The sequence below is a fragment of the Silurus meridionalis genome, chromosome 21 (assembly GCF_014805685.1).
Source record: "Silurus meridionalis isolate SWU-2019-XX chromosome 21, ASM1480568v1, whole genome shotgun sequence".
In the NCBI taxonomy this organism is placed as follows: Eukaryota; Metazoa; Chordata; class Actinopteri; order Siluriformes; family Siluridae; genus Silurus; species Silurus meridionalis.
In genome coordinates, this window is record NC_060904.1 from 11729986 (window position 1) to 11749437 (window position 19452).

Sequence of the window (19452 nt, forward strand, 5' to 3'; positions counted from 1 at the left end):
ACATGATTATACACGTTTCAGCTCATTGAAAAACGATCAGTCACAACCCTGGGCTGCAGTAGAAGTAGAATAACCACCATAAATTCGAGGTAATGCTTGCATGAAGCTAGAATTGACTCTGAACTAACCAGAATTTGGTTCCTATAAGCATGACTCATTTGGCATGATGTAAGTTCCACACACACGATAACCGGAACATAAAGGCGACACAGAAGATTCGTGTGCTTGGGGCGCCATCTAGCGGTTCTGCTCTCGAACTGCAGCTTTCCACCTTCGCACTGCGCCGACTGCAGCTGTCAAGCGCCTGAAAACGTCGCTGCAGCGTGAACTGATAACGGAACAAACGGCGTTCCAACTCGGTTATACATCACAAACTAAATTATAAGGCAAAAACCCATAAAAACGACTGGTGTACGCGTGGATTACGCGGGCCTTTTTGATTTTAGTAGACGTGAGGATGGACGGAGTATAAATCCGAACACGTGATAGAGACAGGAAACCAAAATCAGTGGATTCCCCAACAACCACCCGACTTACAGATGCTTTCGCTTTGAAACGTTAAAAAGACATTACAGTTTAAAGCACAGCACATATCTAAAGAGCGTCATGTGTAGTGAAATCTACATAATCTGAAGCAAAGTGACGCAAAGTTGGGGCTCAGCTACAGATAAATCGAGGCGCGCTACAGTCTGCGTAATCATCTGAGATCAGGAATGGATGTTCGTGTTTAGGAAGACTGTTTGGGTGGGAATGATCTGTCGCGTCCGAAAGCTTTGTTTCCTGCACAAAAAAAGAGAAAGAGAGAGAGAGATCTCCCTCGTTCACGACGTGTCCTCATTCTTCCACCGCAACCGAACGCGTCGAAGTTTATCGAGCCCCGAAGTTAGCGAAAAGCAATACCTTGCGCATGCGCAGTTCGGACCTCACCATCCTGCTCAAAATAAGAGTTAAAAGAGAAACGAGGTGAGTTGCAGTTTTTCTTAAAATCTCACCGCGATGCAAAGGTTACAGATAGAAACAGTGGCACCGACTCGCAGGGAAACGGTTGTTTTACAGTTTGCGCCGATCGCAACTGTCTGTAACGATGCTTCAAGCGAGAAAGATAAATAGAAGTGACAAGTTTGTGGAGAAGAAACGAAAAGCGAGCGTTTCGCTGTTTTTCTTCTCCAACCTGACAACCTGGAGTTCCTTTGTTTCGGGTAATATCCGAAAAAACTCCATTAAACCACCTGCATGAGTCTTTTCGTCTTTTTCCTCTGGAAAAACTGAACCAAACTCTATATATTCGTGTATTGTGCTCCGCTTGCTAGCATTACTAGCCTCACCTAGCCGGCTGTGCGTTTCGAATTGGAGCCCACAGGCAGGTTTAAGGCAGGCGGAGGCTAACCGGGCTAGCTATCGACATTCCGTGACAAGGGGAAAGTAAGTAGTTTGTTGGCCGAGGGAAAAACATTTCGTTGCAGCAGAACAAGTCGAGCGCTCGGCCCTCGGGTAGCAGTTAAAGGCCGTGCGGGGCGAGTCGGAGCTGAAAACTCCCGACAATTTCACTAGTTTGAACGTGTCGGCGGCCCTTCGCCTGCTGTATCCTCCGCCATTTTGTATCAGGCGAATGCTAATAATGGGCGCTCGGGCATTGCACTTTAATTTCTGACCGGAGTAATAAAAAAAAACCCATTTCCACGCTCTGTGACCGAGAAAACAAATCTCCAGAGGGAGTTGAGCGCGTCTCCGAGCCGGACACAGGCGCGGTGTCACTGTACGGCTTTTCCCCGTACTGGGATTTGTATTCCCGATAAACCCTGGGTTCTGAACGTTATTCCAGTGGTCCCACATTATACCCATATGAACACCCTGAAATGTTTGGTTTTTCGTTAGAAAACACCACGGCGTGTATTTTCCCTTTCCATTCAACTCACACAACTATATCTACACCCCCGAGCCGCCTGTTTCCACGAGATTATTATAAAACAACGCAAAGCTGAACTTGTTCCTCTAACTTTTGTTTTCCTCGCTTCCTCCAGGTTTAGGGGACCTGGACGCTATTGGGAGTGCGGGATGAGTTTATTTTCGGGCGTGTTTTAGACGAACTGCTTCGGAAATTCATTATAAATCCATGTTTTATTCTTATTCAAGTGCTTGGTGCAGGCATTCCCCGGCCGTCCGACGCCCTCTGGTGGAAAAGCGCGGTACAGCAGTTGACGCGCAGATTATTTCGTAAGCCGACTTGCGGGCGTTTCGGCGGCTGTGTCAGATTTTAGGAAGCAGGATCTCGGGGATGGTGTACAGATTATTATTTTTACTAATCCTAAAACTGCAAATATTAAAAATTGTCGACAGATTTTATGTATATACAGTCGTGAAGAGCAGTGATCGGTAGGCCTGTAATTAAACTCCTATTAAGCTATTCTTACAGTTATAAAAGATAAACAGAGTGAAATGAAGTGCGTACTGAGGGATAGATGAATCTCTGTGCTCAAAAATTCGTCTTATTTAAATATTCATGATCAGCTAGAAAGTTTTTTGGCACTTCGTATCTCCTCATCTCTGATTGTTTTTGTTCTCCTGTCTCAGGGGGAAAATGACAGACACACCCGCCAGCAACAGCTCTGCCCCAGGAGCAGATTTTGACATGATCGCTGCTCTTGATTGGAAGGATGGCATCGCTACATTACCCGGCAGTGAAATCAGGGTATAGACACACAGTGATGTATAACAGGGATACACTAATATATTATCTTTCATGTTCAGCACAGTATAAATGTAATAAGATGTGACATCCCTGCAGTAACTAAACCAGATGTTTGTTTTTGCAAATCTTTTTTAGATGGCAGCATGTAGTAGATAAAGATATGAAAATGCAAATTAGTCAGTTTTATTGCTGCTTTAAAAGCTGTTTCTAAAAGTCTTTGGGTTACTGAAGTGAAGGTTAGGGGTTCAAGCCCAAGTACTACCAAGCTGCCACCTAAAATCCCCCAATCTTAAGCAATGCCTGCTGTGTGATGACCCTTCACTCTTAACCCCAGCATCATAACAAGCTGGGATCTGGGATATGCCCTGGGAAGTGGTAGTTTAGTGGTTAAGTCATTTGATTCCGATCAGAAGGTCATGAGTTTAAATACCAGCACCACAGGGCTGCCACTGCGGGGCTCCTGAGCAAGGCCCTTAATCCTCAACTGCATGTATAAATGACACAATTGTAAGTGGCTGTGAATTGTTGTTGTTGTTGTTGTTCAGGCTGAATGGGGTGGAACAGGATGCAACAAAACAGAATCTATTTAATTTATTTCGAGAATGTAATTTCAGTACACTTTTAGGCAAATTAGAGATATTCTGAATATATCCATTCTATTTTCAGTTAATTAAAAATGTTCAACAGTACAAAAGAGCAATTTATTAAACAAGGAGATTAAATAAAGATTGTGTTTATATGATTCATTCAGTTCCTTGACAATATATAGTGCAGAATATATGTGCACAAGAAAGCAGTAAAATTAAACACTGATTAAATGTTCTACCCCAACTTGCACAAACTAGCACAACATTTTTTATTTTTTTTTAAAAGTGCACTTTATTCATTCCAGAAGCCCTAAAAGTTTGTACTTTGAAAGGTGAGACTTCCATGTTTTTTTCTTTCTTCAAGTCTTGCGCAGGAAATAAGTTCACCGTGGAATGCACACATTTCTGCACACATTTCAACACAAGCCCAATTTGGCATAAACACTCCTTCACCCCAGCTGCCATGACTTAAGGGGGTGTGTCTGAATCATGGGCGATTTATTCCCATTCTTCTGTTGGTTGTGCTCAGAAAGTTACACATTCATCAGTAGCTTAAATATATTTTGAAATCCTATGTTCTGCACAATATTAAGTAGAGTCTCATATTAGCACCTGTGGACTTCATAATCACTGTGTTTTGTTTAACAAAGACCAAATCAACCATGACTCAAGCAAGGTGACTTTCTGTGTTGGTTTATATTCTTGTCTACAATAAGTGTAATGATATAGTGTATCAATATGAGGCTCTCTATTCAATATTTCTATATGTGAACAATACTTTCAAAAGACTGCATTACAACAATATTTGTCATAAAATGCTGTTTGCATTGCATGATTTATATGAGGTGAAGTAAACATTTAAAAGTAATCAATCCCAGTCCAGTGTTTGTACTGAATCAGTGTACAGGGGTTTAAACAAACTCCTAAGCCCACAACAATGCACAAGCATTAAGTGTACGGTATTTTTCGGACGATAAGCCGCTACTTTTTTCCCAAGTTTTGAACCCCGCGGTTTAAACAATGAAGCGGCTTATTTATGAATTTTTCCTGGGTTTTTCCCGGTTTCACAAACTTCAAGCCAAAAAAGCGGAAAAATCCGGCGGTAGCCTATTCCCAAAATACAGCTATGCTCCTAAAGGAATAGCAACATATTTCACCTGTTACACCGTGTGCAACGTGTCTTTCATTAAAGCCTGTGTAAAGTTCATGAGTTTCAGTGTAGCCTTCAGTGTGGCTTATTTATGTTCAAAATAAAAATATTTGTCAAATTCAGTGGGTGCGGCTTATAAAACTGTGCGCTTAATAGTCCGGAAATTACGGTACATTGATGCAACTAATGGCATACAATGAAATGTTAGTTTCATAAGCTAGCTGACTGCTAAAGAAGTGTAACTACCAAATTCTGATCCAACACTCATCACGTTATCACTGGGACCTTTTATGGCATGTTTACAGCAACTAAAATTATGTGAAAGAACAAGACCTTTTTATTTATTTATTTATTTTTTACTCAGTTCCGGATGACAGAATTTGGGACACTTGAGATCGTAACGGATCCAGAGCCTAAAGACAAAGAAGAGGAGTCTTCAGGCCCACAGTCACAAACTACACCGTCTAATGGCTCATCAGACCCACACAACCATTCAAAAGTGTCAGAAACGGCAAAACCACGTGCAGGTGATATTGCTGACTATACGTTTGGGGAAGTCACATATAAGATATACCTTAAGGTACAAGATATACAGGTAGTCCCTGACTTACGATGACCCTATCGTGACTTAAAAATAAGACGAGACATGGTCTGGTCTACACAGGAGTCTTTAAGAATGGTGATCAGTATGGAGTAGTTTACTGTTATTTGCTAATAATTTAACAACTTACAGTACATAATTGAGCAAACCAGTTCCATGCAGTATAAACTATACAGGATATACACTGACCAGGCATAACATTATGACCACCTGCCTAATATTGTGTTTGTCCCCCTTTGCTGCCAAAACAGTCCCGAGTGTTGAGCATTACGGCATTTAACTTCTTCAGTAGCTCATCTTTTGTGTCGGACCACACGGGCCAGCCTTCGCTTGGCACACGGTTCAATGAGCGTTTGCCACCCATGACCCTGTCGCCGGTTCACCACTGTTCTTCTTTTGACCACTGCAGATCAGGAACACCCCACAAGTGCTGCAGCTTTGAAGATGCTTTGACCCAGTTGTCTAGACATCACAATTCGGACCCTTGTTAAACTCACTCCTTACGCTTTCCCATTTTTTCCTGCTTCCAACACGTCAACTTTGAGGACAAAATGTTCACTTGCTGCCTAATAATATCCCACCCACTAACAGGTGCCATAATGAAGAGATAATCAGTGTTATTCACTCACCAGTCATAATGTTATGCCTGGTTGGTGTACGTATGTGGCAGCAGGCACGTGGACGAGCGGCGGTTAGTGGAGCATACCCTGCTACTTTTTTTGCCGCATGAAACTTTCAATATTTACAAAATTTCGCCGTCAACGCAAAATCGTAAGTCGTACCATCGTAACTCGGGGACTATCTGTAGTGAAGTTGCTTAACGTCTAGAAAATCCTGTACTTTTTCTTGCACGTTTTAAACATCGTTTGTTTTTCTTTATATTTGTGTTTCAACAGGGCCGTCTGCAACGCAGACCTGTAGCTCCAGCACAGTGAGCACCAGTAGAGAGGGGCGCTCCAACGTGGAGATGGCCAGCTGTAAGTCCTGTGGCCACGCTGGTTCACGGGAGTCTTTTCTCCAGGGAAAATTCTGCAGTACCGGCTGTGTACAGCCCAGCAGTGGAAGGTAAACACAGTGAGAGATATTCACATGTATTCGGAACACACATTAATCAGATGAGCTATGCAGTGCTCTGTTCATATGGCTCCTGCTTCAAGATAACAGTAACTCATTCTGGTGCATTTTAGAGATAATGCCATAGTAAGATGGAATTTGTGGTAAATTCATGGAATGTAAACGAATGAAATTTCACAGAGAAACTACAGAACCACTGTGTACGTTATGACCTTACAGTGATAATGAATTGAATATGATTATATTAGGTGGATGTTTTTGGAGATTGTATTCATTTACACACCTGTAAGTCTCTTTGTAAATAGCACAAAAATGTATTGTCCAGTTCTTGTGTGTACATTGTAATGAAATTGATAGCTGTGTGTAGCATTTATTAAATTCTTCATATGTTGTAGTGATAAGTGTTTAAAGATTACATGTTAAGAGGTTTTCAGTGGTCATGTTTGGTTAGTAATGACCAAAAGTAGTTCAGGGAATGACGCTCTGTGAACCGGTGATGGGGGTCATAGGAACATGAGGCTCAGTGATTGGAAGCTAGGTTGTCTGGTCTGATCCTACAGAAGATCTACTGTATCTAAAATTGCTGAAAATACTAATGATGGATGGATAGATAGGATAGACAGGCGTCAGAAAACAGTCTATTGTTTTTTTTGTTTATTTTTTGTTGGAATGCTTTTCTGAGTTTATATGGTCATCTAATAGAGGCACCCCTTATCCACTGCCATGTTGGTTGTGATCAGAAAGAACATCAGGTTGATTGTGTTTTATTATTTCAATAGTTTATTCTAAACTAAGTAACAATATTGTAAATGGTTGTATTTGATAAATCCATATGAAGTACAGTGACTCATATTTATTTTCACCTGACTTTACAAAACAATATCACAATTACATTTTTATTTATTTTACGCACAGCTAAGTTTTTCTCTCATGCTGTCAAATTCCAATTGATTGAGATTGTATATGGTGCTTTATTTATACTTTATAAATAAAGTTAAGTACAAATACTTTATTATCTGAGATGAGAGATAAGCAGCCTACAGGTCCGCCAGTAATTTCGGCCTAGTGATGGACCTGCAGTGAGTGTTTATCAGCTATTGTTAAATACATTGTGTTTGTGCACGTGTGTGTGTTGGGCTGTGAAGGTCAACTCCAGGTGATACAGTGGAAGGTGAACGTTTAGGTAAACGAATCAGGAAGAAGAAGAAGATGTTCATGGAGTCTGAGGATGATGAGGAGGACAATGTTGAGGAAGAGGAGGTAGTGTGCATTCACATAACACTTGCTCACACAGACCACACCATGTATGTTTTTTATCGTGGGCAATAAACTGTTTTTCTTTATAGGAGAAGTTTAGAGTCTCAAAAGGCAGAAAAGCAGCCAAACTTGCCAGATTAGGTAAATGTCTATCCTCAAGCACACCCACTTAACATCAATGTGTGTTTCAGAGCTTTTTGTTAGTGTGTTGTGTATAATTATCAAGTATTGATTGTATAGTTAATGTCTCATTTTGCTTTATGGTAAAAAGTAAAGGCTGTTTTTGACTGTCATCACACCTTTTTCTAAAAACCATCCGGCTGAGGGAAAAAAAGGATTTTAAAAATAATTTTGTAATTTTTATTGTGAATAACATTTCAGAGGAGTGTTTTACAAGCTTGGAGCTCTTTGGTGTCTTGTTACTTGGTGTCTGATTGATTAAGACATATTTTTTTTCATTGATTTTTTTTGTCTTTGTTGTTGGAGATTTTTCATCAGTAGGAGTAAGAAACACAATTTTGTCAAGTAGTGGAATATCTCATTTTCTAGGATATTAATCTTTTTTTGTAGTTTACATGCATAGCCAGTGATAAATCTAATGCCCTTGAAGGGGGGGGACTGTCCTTATCTTTCTGTGCTCAGCTTGTTTGCTAAGATTATTAAATCAGTCAAGAAGTTATGCAGCTACTGTCACATCAGACAACTTGGACATCATGTAATGTTCTAGTGTTTAAACTGACATTTATTGAAGATTTCATAAAAATTCTTTAAAAATGACCAAACAAATTATTGTGTATAATGTATGGTCTGATGTTATTGTCATAGTAACAGCTGCACCTTCAAAGAAGAAGGCGTGGAGCTGGCCAGCCTATTTGGAGGAAGAGAAAGCTGTGTCAACCCCCTTAAAATTATTTAAAGAGGTAACATAACTAAATTATGTGTTCAATTTCTGAATGAAATATCGTATCCAAGGTGGATTGCTGAAGTGTTATGGTGTGTGATTTGCAGCACCAGACCTTTCCTCAGAGCAGGAATGCCTTTAAGGTTGGAATGAAGTTGGAGGGCCTGGATCCGTGCCATCCTGCTTTCTTCTGTGTGCTTACTGTGGCAGAGGTAACACATGATCAACAGTCTCTGCATGCTCTGGGTTAATACCGAGAGCATTTTAATTTCTTTTATTTTTATTTTTATACTGTTTAGTCAGTAATCGTCCATATAGCTGCAGTGTGTATATGTACAGTGTTCCTGATAAAATGCCAAATGCACAAACTGGAGCATTTGTGTGTTTGCTGCTTTATTTTATTTAAATTCAGTCAAATGTAGTCAAATTTGAGACAAAACTGAATTAGATATCAGATAGATCACTGTTTATCCCATTGGAAAATTCTTTACAGATAGCTAGATAATGATAAACAATTATATATTTTTTTATTATTGTGTAGTCAGTGAGTAGACGGACAAATGAAACATACACTAAATAAAAGTGGATATTTTAATTTAGTGAAAATATTACTGTTTTAGAGCTGCCAAATCAGAATCTACACTTTACCCCAAATGTTATATGTTCTGACCTGAAGAGGGGGCAGTTTACAGAGAAATAAGTTTAACTATTACTGTTAGAGACTTGATAAAAAAAAAAATAAAAACACAAAAATACAGCCCATATCACAGACATGATCATGCTAAAAAAAAGTGAGCATGATCATTGTCAGTCTACCAAATAGTTTTTACTTCTTGCATCGCACTAAAGGAAAATGCAATTAAATGGTCCTGAATAATGATGAGAGCATGAGGCAGGTCTTTTCACTAAAAAGTGCATTTTCCAAGAGCAAATCAGCTGCTGCAGCTACTTGCACATAATCCATTTGCACCAGGTAAAATAGTTCACTGGAAATTTGTAAGGTTTTTCTTTCATCTTTTCTCCCCTTATGAATAAGCAGAAAAGGCAGCAAAACCAATGACAGGATTTGCACAGTTTAGCTGAATATACTTTTTTCATATAGCGACATTATAAATGCAGAAACATGACTGAGAAATTATATAATAATTAATAAATTAACTATATTAAAGTGTTTCTAGCATTGTAGTTTGGGTAGTTATTAAATTACAGAAATAGTAATTATGTTGTCTTCCTCTCAGGTTCAAGGTTACAGAATAAGACTTCATTTCGATGGTTTTCCTGAATGCTATGACTTCTGGGTAAATGCTGACTCGTGGGATGTGAAACCACCAGGCTGGTGTGAGAAAATGGGCCTCAAACTATTGCTGCCCAAAGGTCTGTAATAACCTTGGTAGTGAAGTTTTACCACTTTAAAAATGTATTTTGTGATTAGTAGTTGAATATGTTGAAAATATAAAACAGTTGTGATTAGTGGTTAGATTAGTATAAAATCTTATCCAAGATATAATGAATTTATGCCATTTTTTTCGCCTTGCAGGTTGCAGAGATGGAGAATTTAATTGGAATACTTATGTAAAGAACTGCAGGGGGCAACTGGCACCCAAACATATCTTTAAAAGTCTTAATACAGTAAGTTACTGTGTGACTCGTTCTCACATAGCATGTGGTCTTGTATTTTTTCAGTGTTTATAAAGTGCATGTTATAACAGTTCTTTAATGGTACCTTACAGTCAGTGACCCCCTCAGGCTTTCGTGCTGGGATGAAGCTAGAGGCTGTTGACAGGAAAAACCCATCTCTCATTTGTGTAGCCACAATTTCCGCTGTTGTGGATAACCGTCTCCTTATCCATTTTGATAACTGGGATGAGACATATGATTACTGGTAAGAGAAAGTGTGTGCCTTTACTTACCTGTATGTGCATGTACAGACTTTTGACTACAAACCTTTTGTCTATTGGCTACCAGGTGTGATGCCAGCAGCCCGTATATTCATCCAGTTGGGTATTGTGAGGAAGCAAAGTTAACACTGACCACACCTGCAGGTATAAATATGTGCATTAATACTCTTACAACGGCTTCACACTTTATATTCCTTTAGTCTTTACCTCAACTGTCAATTTCCACAATTAACACATTGTAACGAGCTACAATTAAAAACAGTTCAGAGGTTTTAAAGCTTTAGTGCTGTTCAAACTAAAATGCACACACACAGCAACAACGTCTACACTTTGGTGTGTGTACATATGAGCAGTCAGATGAGTTCACACTAGGGCTGCAACTAACGATTATTTTGATAATCGATTAATCAAATGATTAATCGTGTAAACAGATATATATATATATATATATATATATATATATATATATATATATATATATATATATTTTTTTTTATTTTATTTTTTTTTTTTCAAACTAAGCAATTTTTTATTAGATGTTTTGCTTATTATAACAAAAAAAACCCTAATTCAGGGTATTTATGTATAAAGGTGTACTAAAAAACAAAAAAAACAACCGCCACATATTTAACTGTTTTTAATTTCGACATTTTAAACCTTATAGTGGCTGCTTGTTGAGGAGTGTGTGGGGGATTTCTCCTTTAAACAAATTCACTCATGCTAGGTTGATCCTTTCTGCAAAAAAAAAAAAAAAAAGCAATTTGCATAAACATTTTTATTGTTTTTAATTATAATTGCGGATGGCAAGTTGACAACCAATCTTTAAAAAAATAAGTATAAAATATAATAGAACATTTTAAGAATTTCTGTTCAAGAAATACTCAGACATTTTGTTTAGTTGTGAAGATATAAGCATCTAGAATATAGAATGAATTAAATTTTTTATAATAATTAAATGATCTATGCATAAATTAAATATACAATCATTAAAAACAAGCATTTGAACATAGTAAAGCCACAGTATATCATGTTTGAAAGTTACTGTTGTAGTAGACAAATACTATAAAAAGAGAACAGAATGGAAAAACACAGCAAGCATTTTTTAAATTATGCATTGGTGTACAAATTAATTGCACAACCTGATGCTCGCGACAGAACAGATCCAGTGCGACTGTCCTGAAGTTACAAACAGTTTACACAATAGCACTTTTTCAAACTGTACCATTTTTTTACATTATGAGGATTTTACAGTTTTTGCTCACCATGCTGATGTTTCACCTTCATCCGTGACACCAGTGTGTTTTCTTTTCACATGCTTTGCATCACTGTGGTTCTTTCATACCACACAAACTCCACTTTGCATAGCTTGCAGGTTACAGTCTTCTTTGTTACGTTTAATATAAAATTATATCCTATTGCCTTGGATGACGGGACACTTTTTCCCGCTGCAGGTTGACCCTGTACTCACCGCCATTTCCCAAGAGGCCGTGCTATCATGCCGTCACGCTAACGTAACTTGAGCAGCCTAACTAATCTATAACGGCATTCGAGTTTCATAATCGTAATTAACTAGTTGTTGCAGCCCTAGTTCACCCCATCATTGAATTAAATACATTTTGCAGTGTACTTGTACATGTAGTTTTAAGAAATATTAGACAGAGTCAGAAGTAAAAGACAGATTTGGCCTAAGATCGTGTAGCAACAGTTAAATGGGTGCCTACATTTATATCTGATACTGATTTGAAGTCTATTTATGACCGAAATTACATTTTGGTTTAATCTTCATAAGAACACAATATTATTGTGTTTGTCAAGCCAAGATTCAGATCAGACTTATCAGAATCATTCCCAGTTATGCAGTTAATACGTATTGAAAAGCAAACTTGGTTTAGCTAGGTTTGCTTTTCTTATTCATTTCTATTTATCTATCTCAAGATGGAGTGGTCAAATGTTTATATAATTTATATAAAATTATCATTGCAATCAACAGCTGAAATATTTAGACTTTGGAATTTGATCAGTTTTATGGAATTGATTGTTTACCAGCACATATTTTGTATATCTAATATTGTCCATGTTTACCAGAGTACAAACAATCAAAGAGTTTCTCATGGGAGAAATACCTAGAAGAGACTGGGACCCAAGCAGCGCCTGCTAGAGCCTTCAAACAGGTGAGCATGACTGAGTGTGCTCACACAAGTGAGTTAATGAATCCCTGATGCTCTGCTACTGGCAAAATAATATGCTCATGCACATATTCTTGCTTTTTATTTTAGAGACCGCCACATGGCTTCCAGGTGGGAATGAAGTTGGAGGCAGTGGACAAGCGCAACCCCATGCTGATCCGTGTTGCCACTATATCAGACACAGAGGATCACAGGGTCAAGGTATACACCATACACCACTTTCACTTGTTAAAGTTCCTTCATTTTATAATAGATTTTTTTGGGAGTTATATTGTGATTTAGATGTAATTTTATAATTTTACCTCCGAGTCAGTACAATTGCCATAACATTTTACATTTAACATTTACTTGTAAATCAGTGTAATGTGCTTGCAAGAATTATTTCAAGTTGAATATACTGTATATTTGAATTATGGTTTTAATTTTGAAAGTAATTAATTAATCAAACAGGTCCGTGTCTTATTTTTTTCTTATTTATTTATATTAAATCCCTAACCTAACTATTAGTTTAGTTTGTCTCTGTTTCTTAGCAAACAGGGAACTGCAACAAATCACACATCATATACTTGCACTTGATAGAAGCCCTCTTTGAATTCTATGGTTTTACATATCAGGACATAATAAAAATCATCTGGTTTTTATCAGGTCTTAGAACTAAGTAAATACAATCTCAGGCGACATGATCGCGTGACATTACATTTCGTCATTCGTTATTTAATTTTACAAAAATCACACAAATGGATAAACCATGTGTGAAAAGCTTAGTACACTTTAAGATTTAATAGCTTGTACAACTAATTTAGCAGCATTGTCTTGAATTAATCGTGTTTTGTATAAACAGTCTCCCACGTAATTGTGAATTCATTTGGGCTCATTCTTCTAAAGAATATTGGCTTAGTTCATCGGGATTTGAAGGTATTTAATTTTTTAGGACATTTTATTATGTCTGGTCTTTGACTGGGCCATTGGAACATTTTGTATCTGTTCTTTAGCCATTCTGTTATAGATTTGCTGGTGCGCTTGGGATCATTGTCCTGTTGCATGACACAATTTTGGCAGAATATTTTTTCAGTTTACAGAGAGTTCATGTCCCACTGAATGACTGCAAGTTGCCCAGGTCCTGTTCTGCAAAAAAACAAAACATACAAAATGCTGTGTTTGGTTTAGAGCTTAAACAATCCTTGATGAAACGAGTTATTCGAAAAAATCTGCCATTTAACTACACACTGGGCGTTTTGTTTCCCCACTGACCCTCATTACTAGCGCATTACCACCCGCTAAACTCTGGAAGCCCTCTGGAAAGGGGAAACAGAAGACGCTGCAGAATGAAAAATGGCGGAACATAGAAAAAAACAAAACAAAAAAAAACACGTTTGCATAATTTTCTGACTATATTTCTCGCAATTATTTTGGCCTTTCAGTGTCACCCCCTCTATAGTGCCAGAAAGCTTTACACATTGTGTTATTTTTAGAGAGGAAGTTTTTCTTATAGCAACCAACTTCAGGTTTACCTTCAGTTTTTAAATGTAACATTGTGCTCTGATCTGTGATCGTTGCTGACCTTGGGGTGAATTTGCTGGGGTGTCCACCCTTGGAAAGAGTGCCAACTGTTTTGAATGCTTGTGAATAATGTTCTTCACAGTAGAATGATGGACAATTCTTTTAAAAATGGCCTTATAACCCTTGCCAGATTGCTGGGCATGAAATAAATATGCCATGTGGTGTTCATCTAAGTAATGACCTAATTTTAAGACCTGATGAGAACCAGATGATTTACAGCTATTTATACAAATAGTATTAGTATTGATAAATAATTGCTGTATAATTTTCTTTTGTGTTTTTGATTCAGATACATTTTGATGGTTGGAGCAATGAATACAATTACTGGGTGGATGCTGATAGCCCCGAACTGCACCCTGTAGGATGGTGTCAAAAGACTAGTCATCCTTTGCAGAACCCCAGTTGTAATGCAGTTTTCTAATTCAATGCATAAGCTGTATTAACATACATATCTGTCTGGTTGCTCGCATTTTCTTTCTAATGTATGTATACATCGTTATGTGTTTAAGTTGAAAGGCTGATTGCATTTTTTTTTTTTCTTTTTTTTCTCCTCCTTCCCCCCCCAGGTACTAGTGACCCCCACTTACCTCCAGGACAAGGCTGCCCTACTCCAGGATGCAATGGGGTTGGACACATTAAAGGACCTCGCTATGGAACACATTACACGTTAGTAATTGACATGGACACACTTTAAAGTTTTGCTCAGTGAAGATGCCAGGATTGTTCAATTCCATTGTAATGGAAAATGGAGCAGTATGATAAATGGACCTATGATTCAGTCTGTGTTTTTAATACATTTATAACCATACGTGTTGGTAGTAACGTGGTATTGAAATAATACTTTCAATAAGTATAACTTCTCTCAACTGCCAAAACAGTGTTAACTGGTCTTTTTTGTGTTGATCTAATCGTGTTTTTATAGCAAATCTTCAATATGCCTTGAAATTTTAAAATACTTTTCTAATCATTCCATATACTTGATACAAATGAAACTAATAATACGTTAAAAACCCATGTCGTTTTAGGGCTGTTAGCTGTCCTTACTCTGAACTGAATCTGAATAAGGAGGGGCTGCTGCCTGACAGGCTAAGTGGAGAGCGACCTGTGACCCTGAGTGGACCTCCACGGCACAGGCGCACAGAATCAATAACACAGACTCCCGCTACAACACCCACAGGCAGCAACCCTGAAACCAATGACAACACGGACAACTCCTCACCCGTCAAGTAAGTGGTTGTACATTTGAACTTAAGAGTCCGATCCTGCCTTGTGTCGGCTTATATTTTTGTCTGTATTTTCTTTGCAGGGTTGCCACTTCAGCCAAGTGCACAAAGCCGAATCAGGTTAAGCATGAAGGAAATGGAAAAGGTAATCCAAGAATTGCTTTTTCGTTTTACACTCCCCAACTACTTTATCCCTTATACCTTATTATACATATGTCATTATTTAACTTTAATATTTTTCCTATTTGGATGTTTGTAAACATTTACAAAGTTTTTGGAACCATGGGATTTTTTGCATTTCATTGCTTTCACATAAAGTGAATACACAAGTCTACGTTACTTCCTAGTGTTAACGGGGTGATGAGTGTATGCTTAATTTAGTCTGATTAAGTGTAATAATAACGTGTGCATCTCCTGAGCTGATAGTTGTTGTGTTTCTTTTAGCAGACTCTCTGCAGCAGTTCTTGCATGACTCTGTTTTCTGTGGCTGGGAGCCACCTAAGTTTCAGCACTGCTGGGAGAAACATGGCAAATTGTTGCCGGAAGCACTGGGACTTAGTGCAAAGACCGTAGCCAAGTGGAGCACAGAAGAGGTAACAAAAATAAATACATAAAAAAATTTAAAATGGGGGGGATTTACATTAATAATTGTAATGCAATAAGTGCATGTGTGGACACATACCTTCTGAGAAAAGTTTGAAGATTTTTCATGCAATTAGCAAAACAAAACAAAAAACAGATAGTCTCAGTTTAGGCAGTGAACATGTGGCTTTTCAGTCACGTGACAGAGACAAGGTGAAGATGGATGAGGAGCAGACCTTCCTCTGTTATATGGCGATATTTTCACTTTAAAATCTCCAACACTGTGCAGAGAGAGGAACTGTGCAATATTTTTTCAATTAAAGTTGCTACATCATGTGGCAATATGACAAATCTGTAACGGATCTCACTTTTCCCGGGTTGGATGAAAGAGACGACAGGCGATGGTTCAACAGACCGAGCTTTCTTTTACTTTTCATTAACTTTTGCTCCGCTGCTTTCGATCACTCGTACTCACGCCGGGACATTGGCGCGCCATCACCTGGCATCCTCCGCGTTCCCACACGACCCCATACACGCCGTCAGCTCTGCCTGGTCTCTCTCTCTCTCTCTCTCTCTCTCTCTCTCTCTCTCTCTCTCTCTCTCTCTCTCCCCCAGTGTCTGTTGCATCCTGTGTAAACAGGGCTGTTTTTAGCCTTTTGGAATTGTGGGCAAGATTCCTATTGTTACCCCCCATGGCTCTGCCCTCCCACCACAATGCTCCACTCCCACACCATACAAATCCTTAGCAATCTTTCATTAAAAAAAAAAAGTTTAAACACATTTAATAATAATGATTGCAAAATTGCCTAAATTCAAGAATGTAAAAATATAATACTGTATCTTAAACAGAAAAACAGGTAAATAATTGAAATGGGCAGCGGCAGGGCGTTTCAGGGCAAATATCTGTTTCAAATCTCGTATTTTTGTGAAAATATCTTTTATTTATTGTTTTATTTAATTCAGATGTACCTTGGAGAACAAAAATGTTTACATTAATGCAAAGTTTCATTTTGAAAGAAAAAAAAAATCATTTTGAAGACCTTTATACTTTTACAAATACACATTTCAGCATCATCTCTAATCATTATCTCTAATTTCCTTGATAACCAATCAAGCAGACTTATTATACCATTTATTATATCGCAATATTGACCACAATAATCACAAAATCTTTTTCAAAATCGTGCAGCCCTATTATTACTATTATTACTGATGCTAAACATTGTATAGTTGATCACATGTATTCTTGTTGTTTTGTCATGGGTAGACAGATCACTCTCTCTGATGGCTGGAACAGTTAGATTTCATGTCTGGCCTATTTATTTTTTTATTATTTGTAACTACCCAGTGGACAGGCGTGTTTCAGAACCTGAAAGAAAATATACCTTCTTACGGTCTGAGGGGGAAAAGGATTAAGCATTAAAGCGATTTAAAAAAAAAAATCTGCTCTACCTATAGCACAAATACTACCACTTGAATTACTACATAAATTGCCCAGCAATTTTGATCTAGTGGATTTTGGAAAATATTTTTACCAGTTGGATTTGTTTCTGTACATGAGGGACATATCAGGAACAAATGTTTTTGCAGACCTGAACAATCAGATCCAGTCTTGTGTGTATTCTTTAGCATTACAATGTACCTAATGTGCACTAAGAATAAGGGGTACAGATGTTTTCTAGCATTACAATGTGGAGGAAAGTGAGGTTTGTGCTTTGATGAATTGGAACACTGATTGTATCTCTAGACTTCGTGCCTGTCATCAATACCTGACTACAGCAGTGCTCCAAAATCTAATGGAAGGTCTTACTAAAAGAATGGAGGCTCAAACAAAAGCATGAGTGGTTTGTTTAGACGTCCACAAACACTTGGCCATGAAACACAATAACGTTAAATTGTCTTCTATGATTACTCTTCTCTTACTGCATGGGGTCGCAATCAAGTATCATATGATGTGAACTATATTAGAATCTTTGTTACAACAGGTAAATAATCATAACGCCATTTATTTTTCTCAGCCTGTATTAAGACATTTCACTAACTAACCTGATATGTTGATATTATATAAGCTGACAGTTTATTAGAATCATTTAACATAAACATGACACTGAACAGCACTATACCTATCTGGTGATGTAGCTAATCAGGGTATGTTGTTGATCTCTCATGTGCAAATATTTGCCAGGTTGCAACTTTTGTGAGAAAGCTACCAGGCTGCCGGGAACATGCTACCATTTTCAGGAATGAGGTAAGATGAAAAAGAACTTTTAAAAGAACTTTTGTTTTGCCAGTGAGTTGGCTCTCAGATCTTTTATAAGATGCTTAGATTTTTTTTGTGGTTATATCAATCCTTTTTGTTTTTTGTCGTTCTTATAGCAAATCGACGGTGAAGCCTTCCTTCTTCTCACCCAGTCTGACATTGTAAAGATTCTAAGTATCAAGCTTGGCCCTGCTTTGAAAATCTATAACTGCATTCTGATGCTAAGGAGTGTGGACGAGGAATAGCACCCACACGTCCTGAAAACCTGCCTTAGTGCTTCTGTTTTTCTCAGCAACCACAGGGCAATATTTTTTTCCTTCATTTTTTTTTTTTAATCAACTGTGTGACAGATTTACAAAGGCGATAATTCCGCATTGTATGTTGTCACTGAGGTTGCCATATAATGAACAAGTAGTTCAGAAAATTAAACAGACTGGATTTTTTTTCTGCTTAAAAGCAGTTTTCTGTGATTGTCCTGTTAAAAACTGGGCATCAGAATGTACAGGTTTGGTAAAAGTGTAAAGGTCATTGGAGAACTATGCTGCTAAACAGGCACAAATCTTTTTTTCTTCTTCTACTTCTTTTTTCTTCTCTTCTCTTGTATTTTTTTTCTTGTATCAGTCCTGAAAGTTTTCATCATTTGATTCTTATTAACTTATTGCTACTTTGATTTTTATTAACTCTCGTCTCAAAAGTGCATGGTTTTGAGGCACTGCAATATCAATGCATTATTATTATTTATGATTTTTATGGTTACTAATTGTATAAAAAAAAAAAAAAATTGGTTTTGAAAGTGTGAACAAATTATACATTGGTGGAGCTTTTACTTGAAATGTACAAAGAAATTTTTTAATTGATGCAACAAAAAGAAAAAAAGACTTTTGTATATGAACCCACATCATACCCACACTGTTTAGAATGGGTGTATGAAAGACCACTTGGATGAGGGATCTGCTTGTGGGTGTGTGTGTGTGTGCTCATGTGGGTGTGTCTGTATAAACCAGAGAGAGACTGTACATATTTTACTTTGCATCAGGGAATCTCTTAGTTCAGTCAGATCTTAAAATGAATGTCTAATTTGCTATGTAGCAGTGCTGAAATTGTGCTTTGTGAAATCCATTTAAAAATGTGTAAATTGATGTACAGGGATGGTGGAGTGGGTGTATGAGTGAGAGGAACTGGACTTAAAGACAGATTGTGTTGAAAATCAGATGAAATGTAAGCTGTAATGCTCGAAGTCTTAACTCTTTAAATAAAACAAGCTCTGAGTTACAGCTTTAAGTTAGGGTCTGTCAACTTTTTGTTGCAAAACATTAAGTACAGACCAAAAGTTTGGACACACCTTCTCAGTCAAAGAGTTTTCTTTATTTTCATGACTATGAAAATTGTAGATTCACACTGAAGGCATCAAAACTATGAATTAACACATGGAATTATATATGGGATTATATACATAACAAAAAAGTGTGAAAACTGAAAAATGT

The 19452-nt window shown here is 37.6% G+C and overlaps 1 protein-coding gene across 5 annotated transcripts; it reads left to right on the top strand.

Annotated features, from left to right (window-relative positions):
- Nucleotides 1-478: 478 nt before the first annotated feature.
- l3mbtl1b (L3MBTL histone methyl-lysine binding protein 1b) lies at nt 479-19249 on the top strand. Of its 5 annotated transcripts, none has more exons than XM_046833735.1 (21): nt 479-963; nt 2572-2689; nt 4791-4953; nt 5924-6092; nt 7247-7361; nt 7448-7499; nt 8184-8278; nt 8367-8471; nt 9498-9633; nt 9797-9888; nt 9990-10141; nt 10225-10301; nt 12243-12328; nt 12434-12544; nt 14193-14307; nt 14470-14569; nt 14929-15129; nt 15210-15271; nt 15571-15719; nt 17894-17956; nt 18085-19249. In XM_046833735.1, exons 1-21 carry the CDS (start codon nt 908-910, stop codon nt 18211-18213), a joined length of 2346 nt encoding a protein of 781 aa, XP_046689691.1. In that variant the 5' UTR covers nt 479-907; the 3' UTR covers nt 18214-19249. The 5 variants fall into 5 exon arrangements, with proteins under 5 accessions (XP_046689691.1, XP_046689693.1, XP_046689692.1 ...); XM_046833737.1 differs by lacking the exon at nt 479-963 and adding an exon at nt 1003-1199; XM_046833736.1 differs by lacking the exon at nt 479-963 and adding an exon at nt 1221-1422.
- The last annotated feature ends 203 nt before the right edge of the window (nt 19250-19452 follow it).

Bases quoted from the DNA above. Each gene is read 5' to 3' on its own strand.
- l3mbtl1b (XM_046833733.1), top strand. From the start codon at position 2,114: ATGTTTTATTCTTATTCAAGTGCTTGGTGCAGGCATTCCCCGGCCGTC. The intron at 9,889-9,989 runs GTAAGTTACTGT...GGTACCTTACAG, and splicing joins TCTTTAAAAGTCTTAATACA to TCAGTGACCCCCTCAGGCTT. The intron at 15,272-15,570 runs GTAATCCAAGAA...TGTTTCTTTTAG, and splicing joins GCATGAAGGAAATGGAAAAG to CAGACTCTCTGCAGCAGTTC.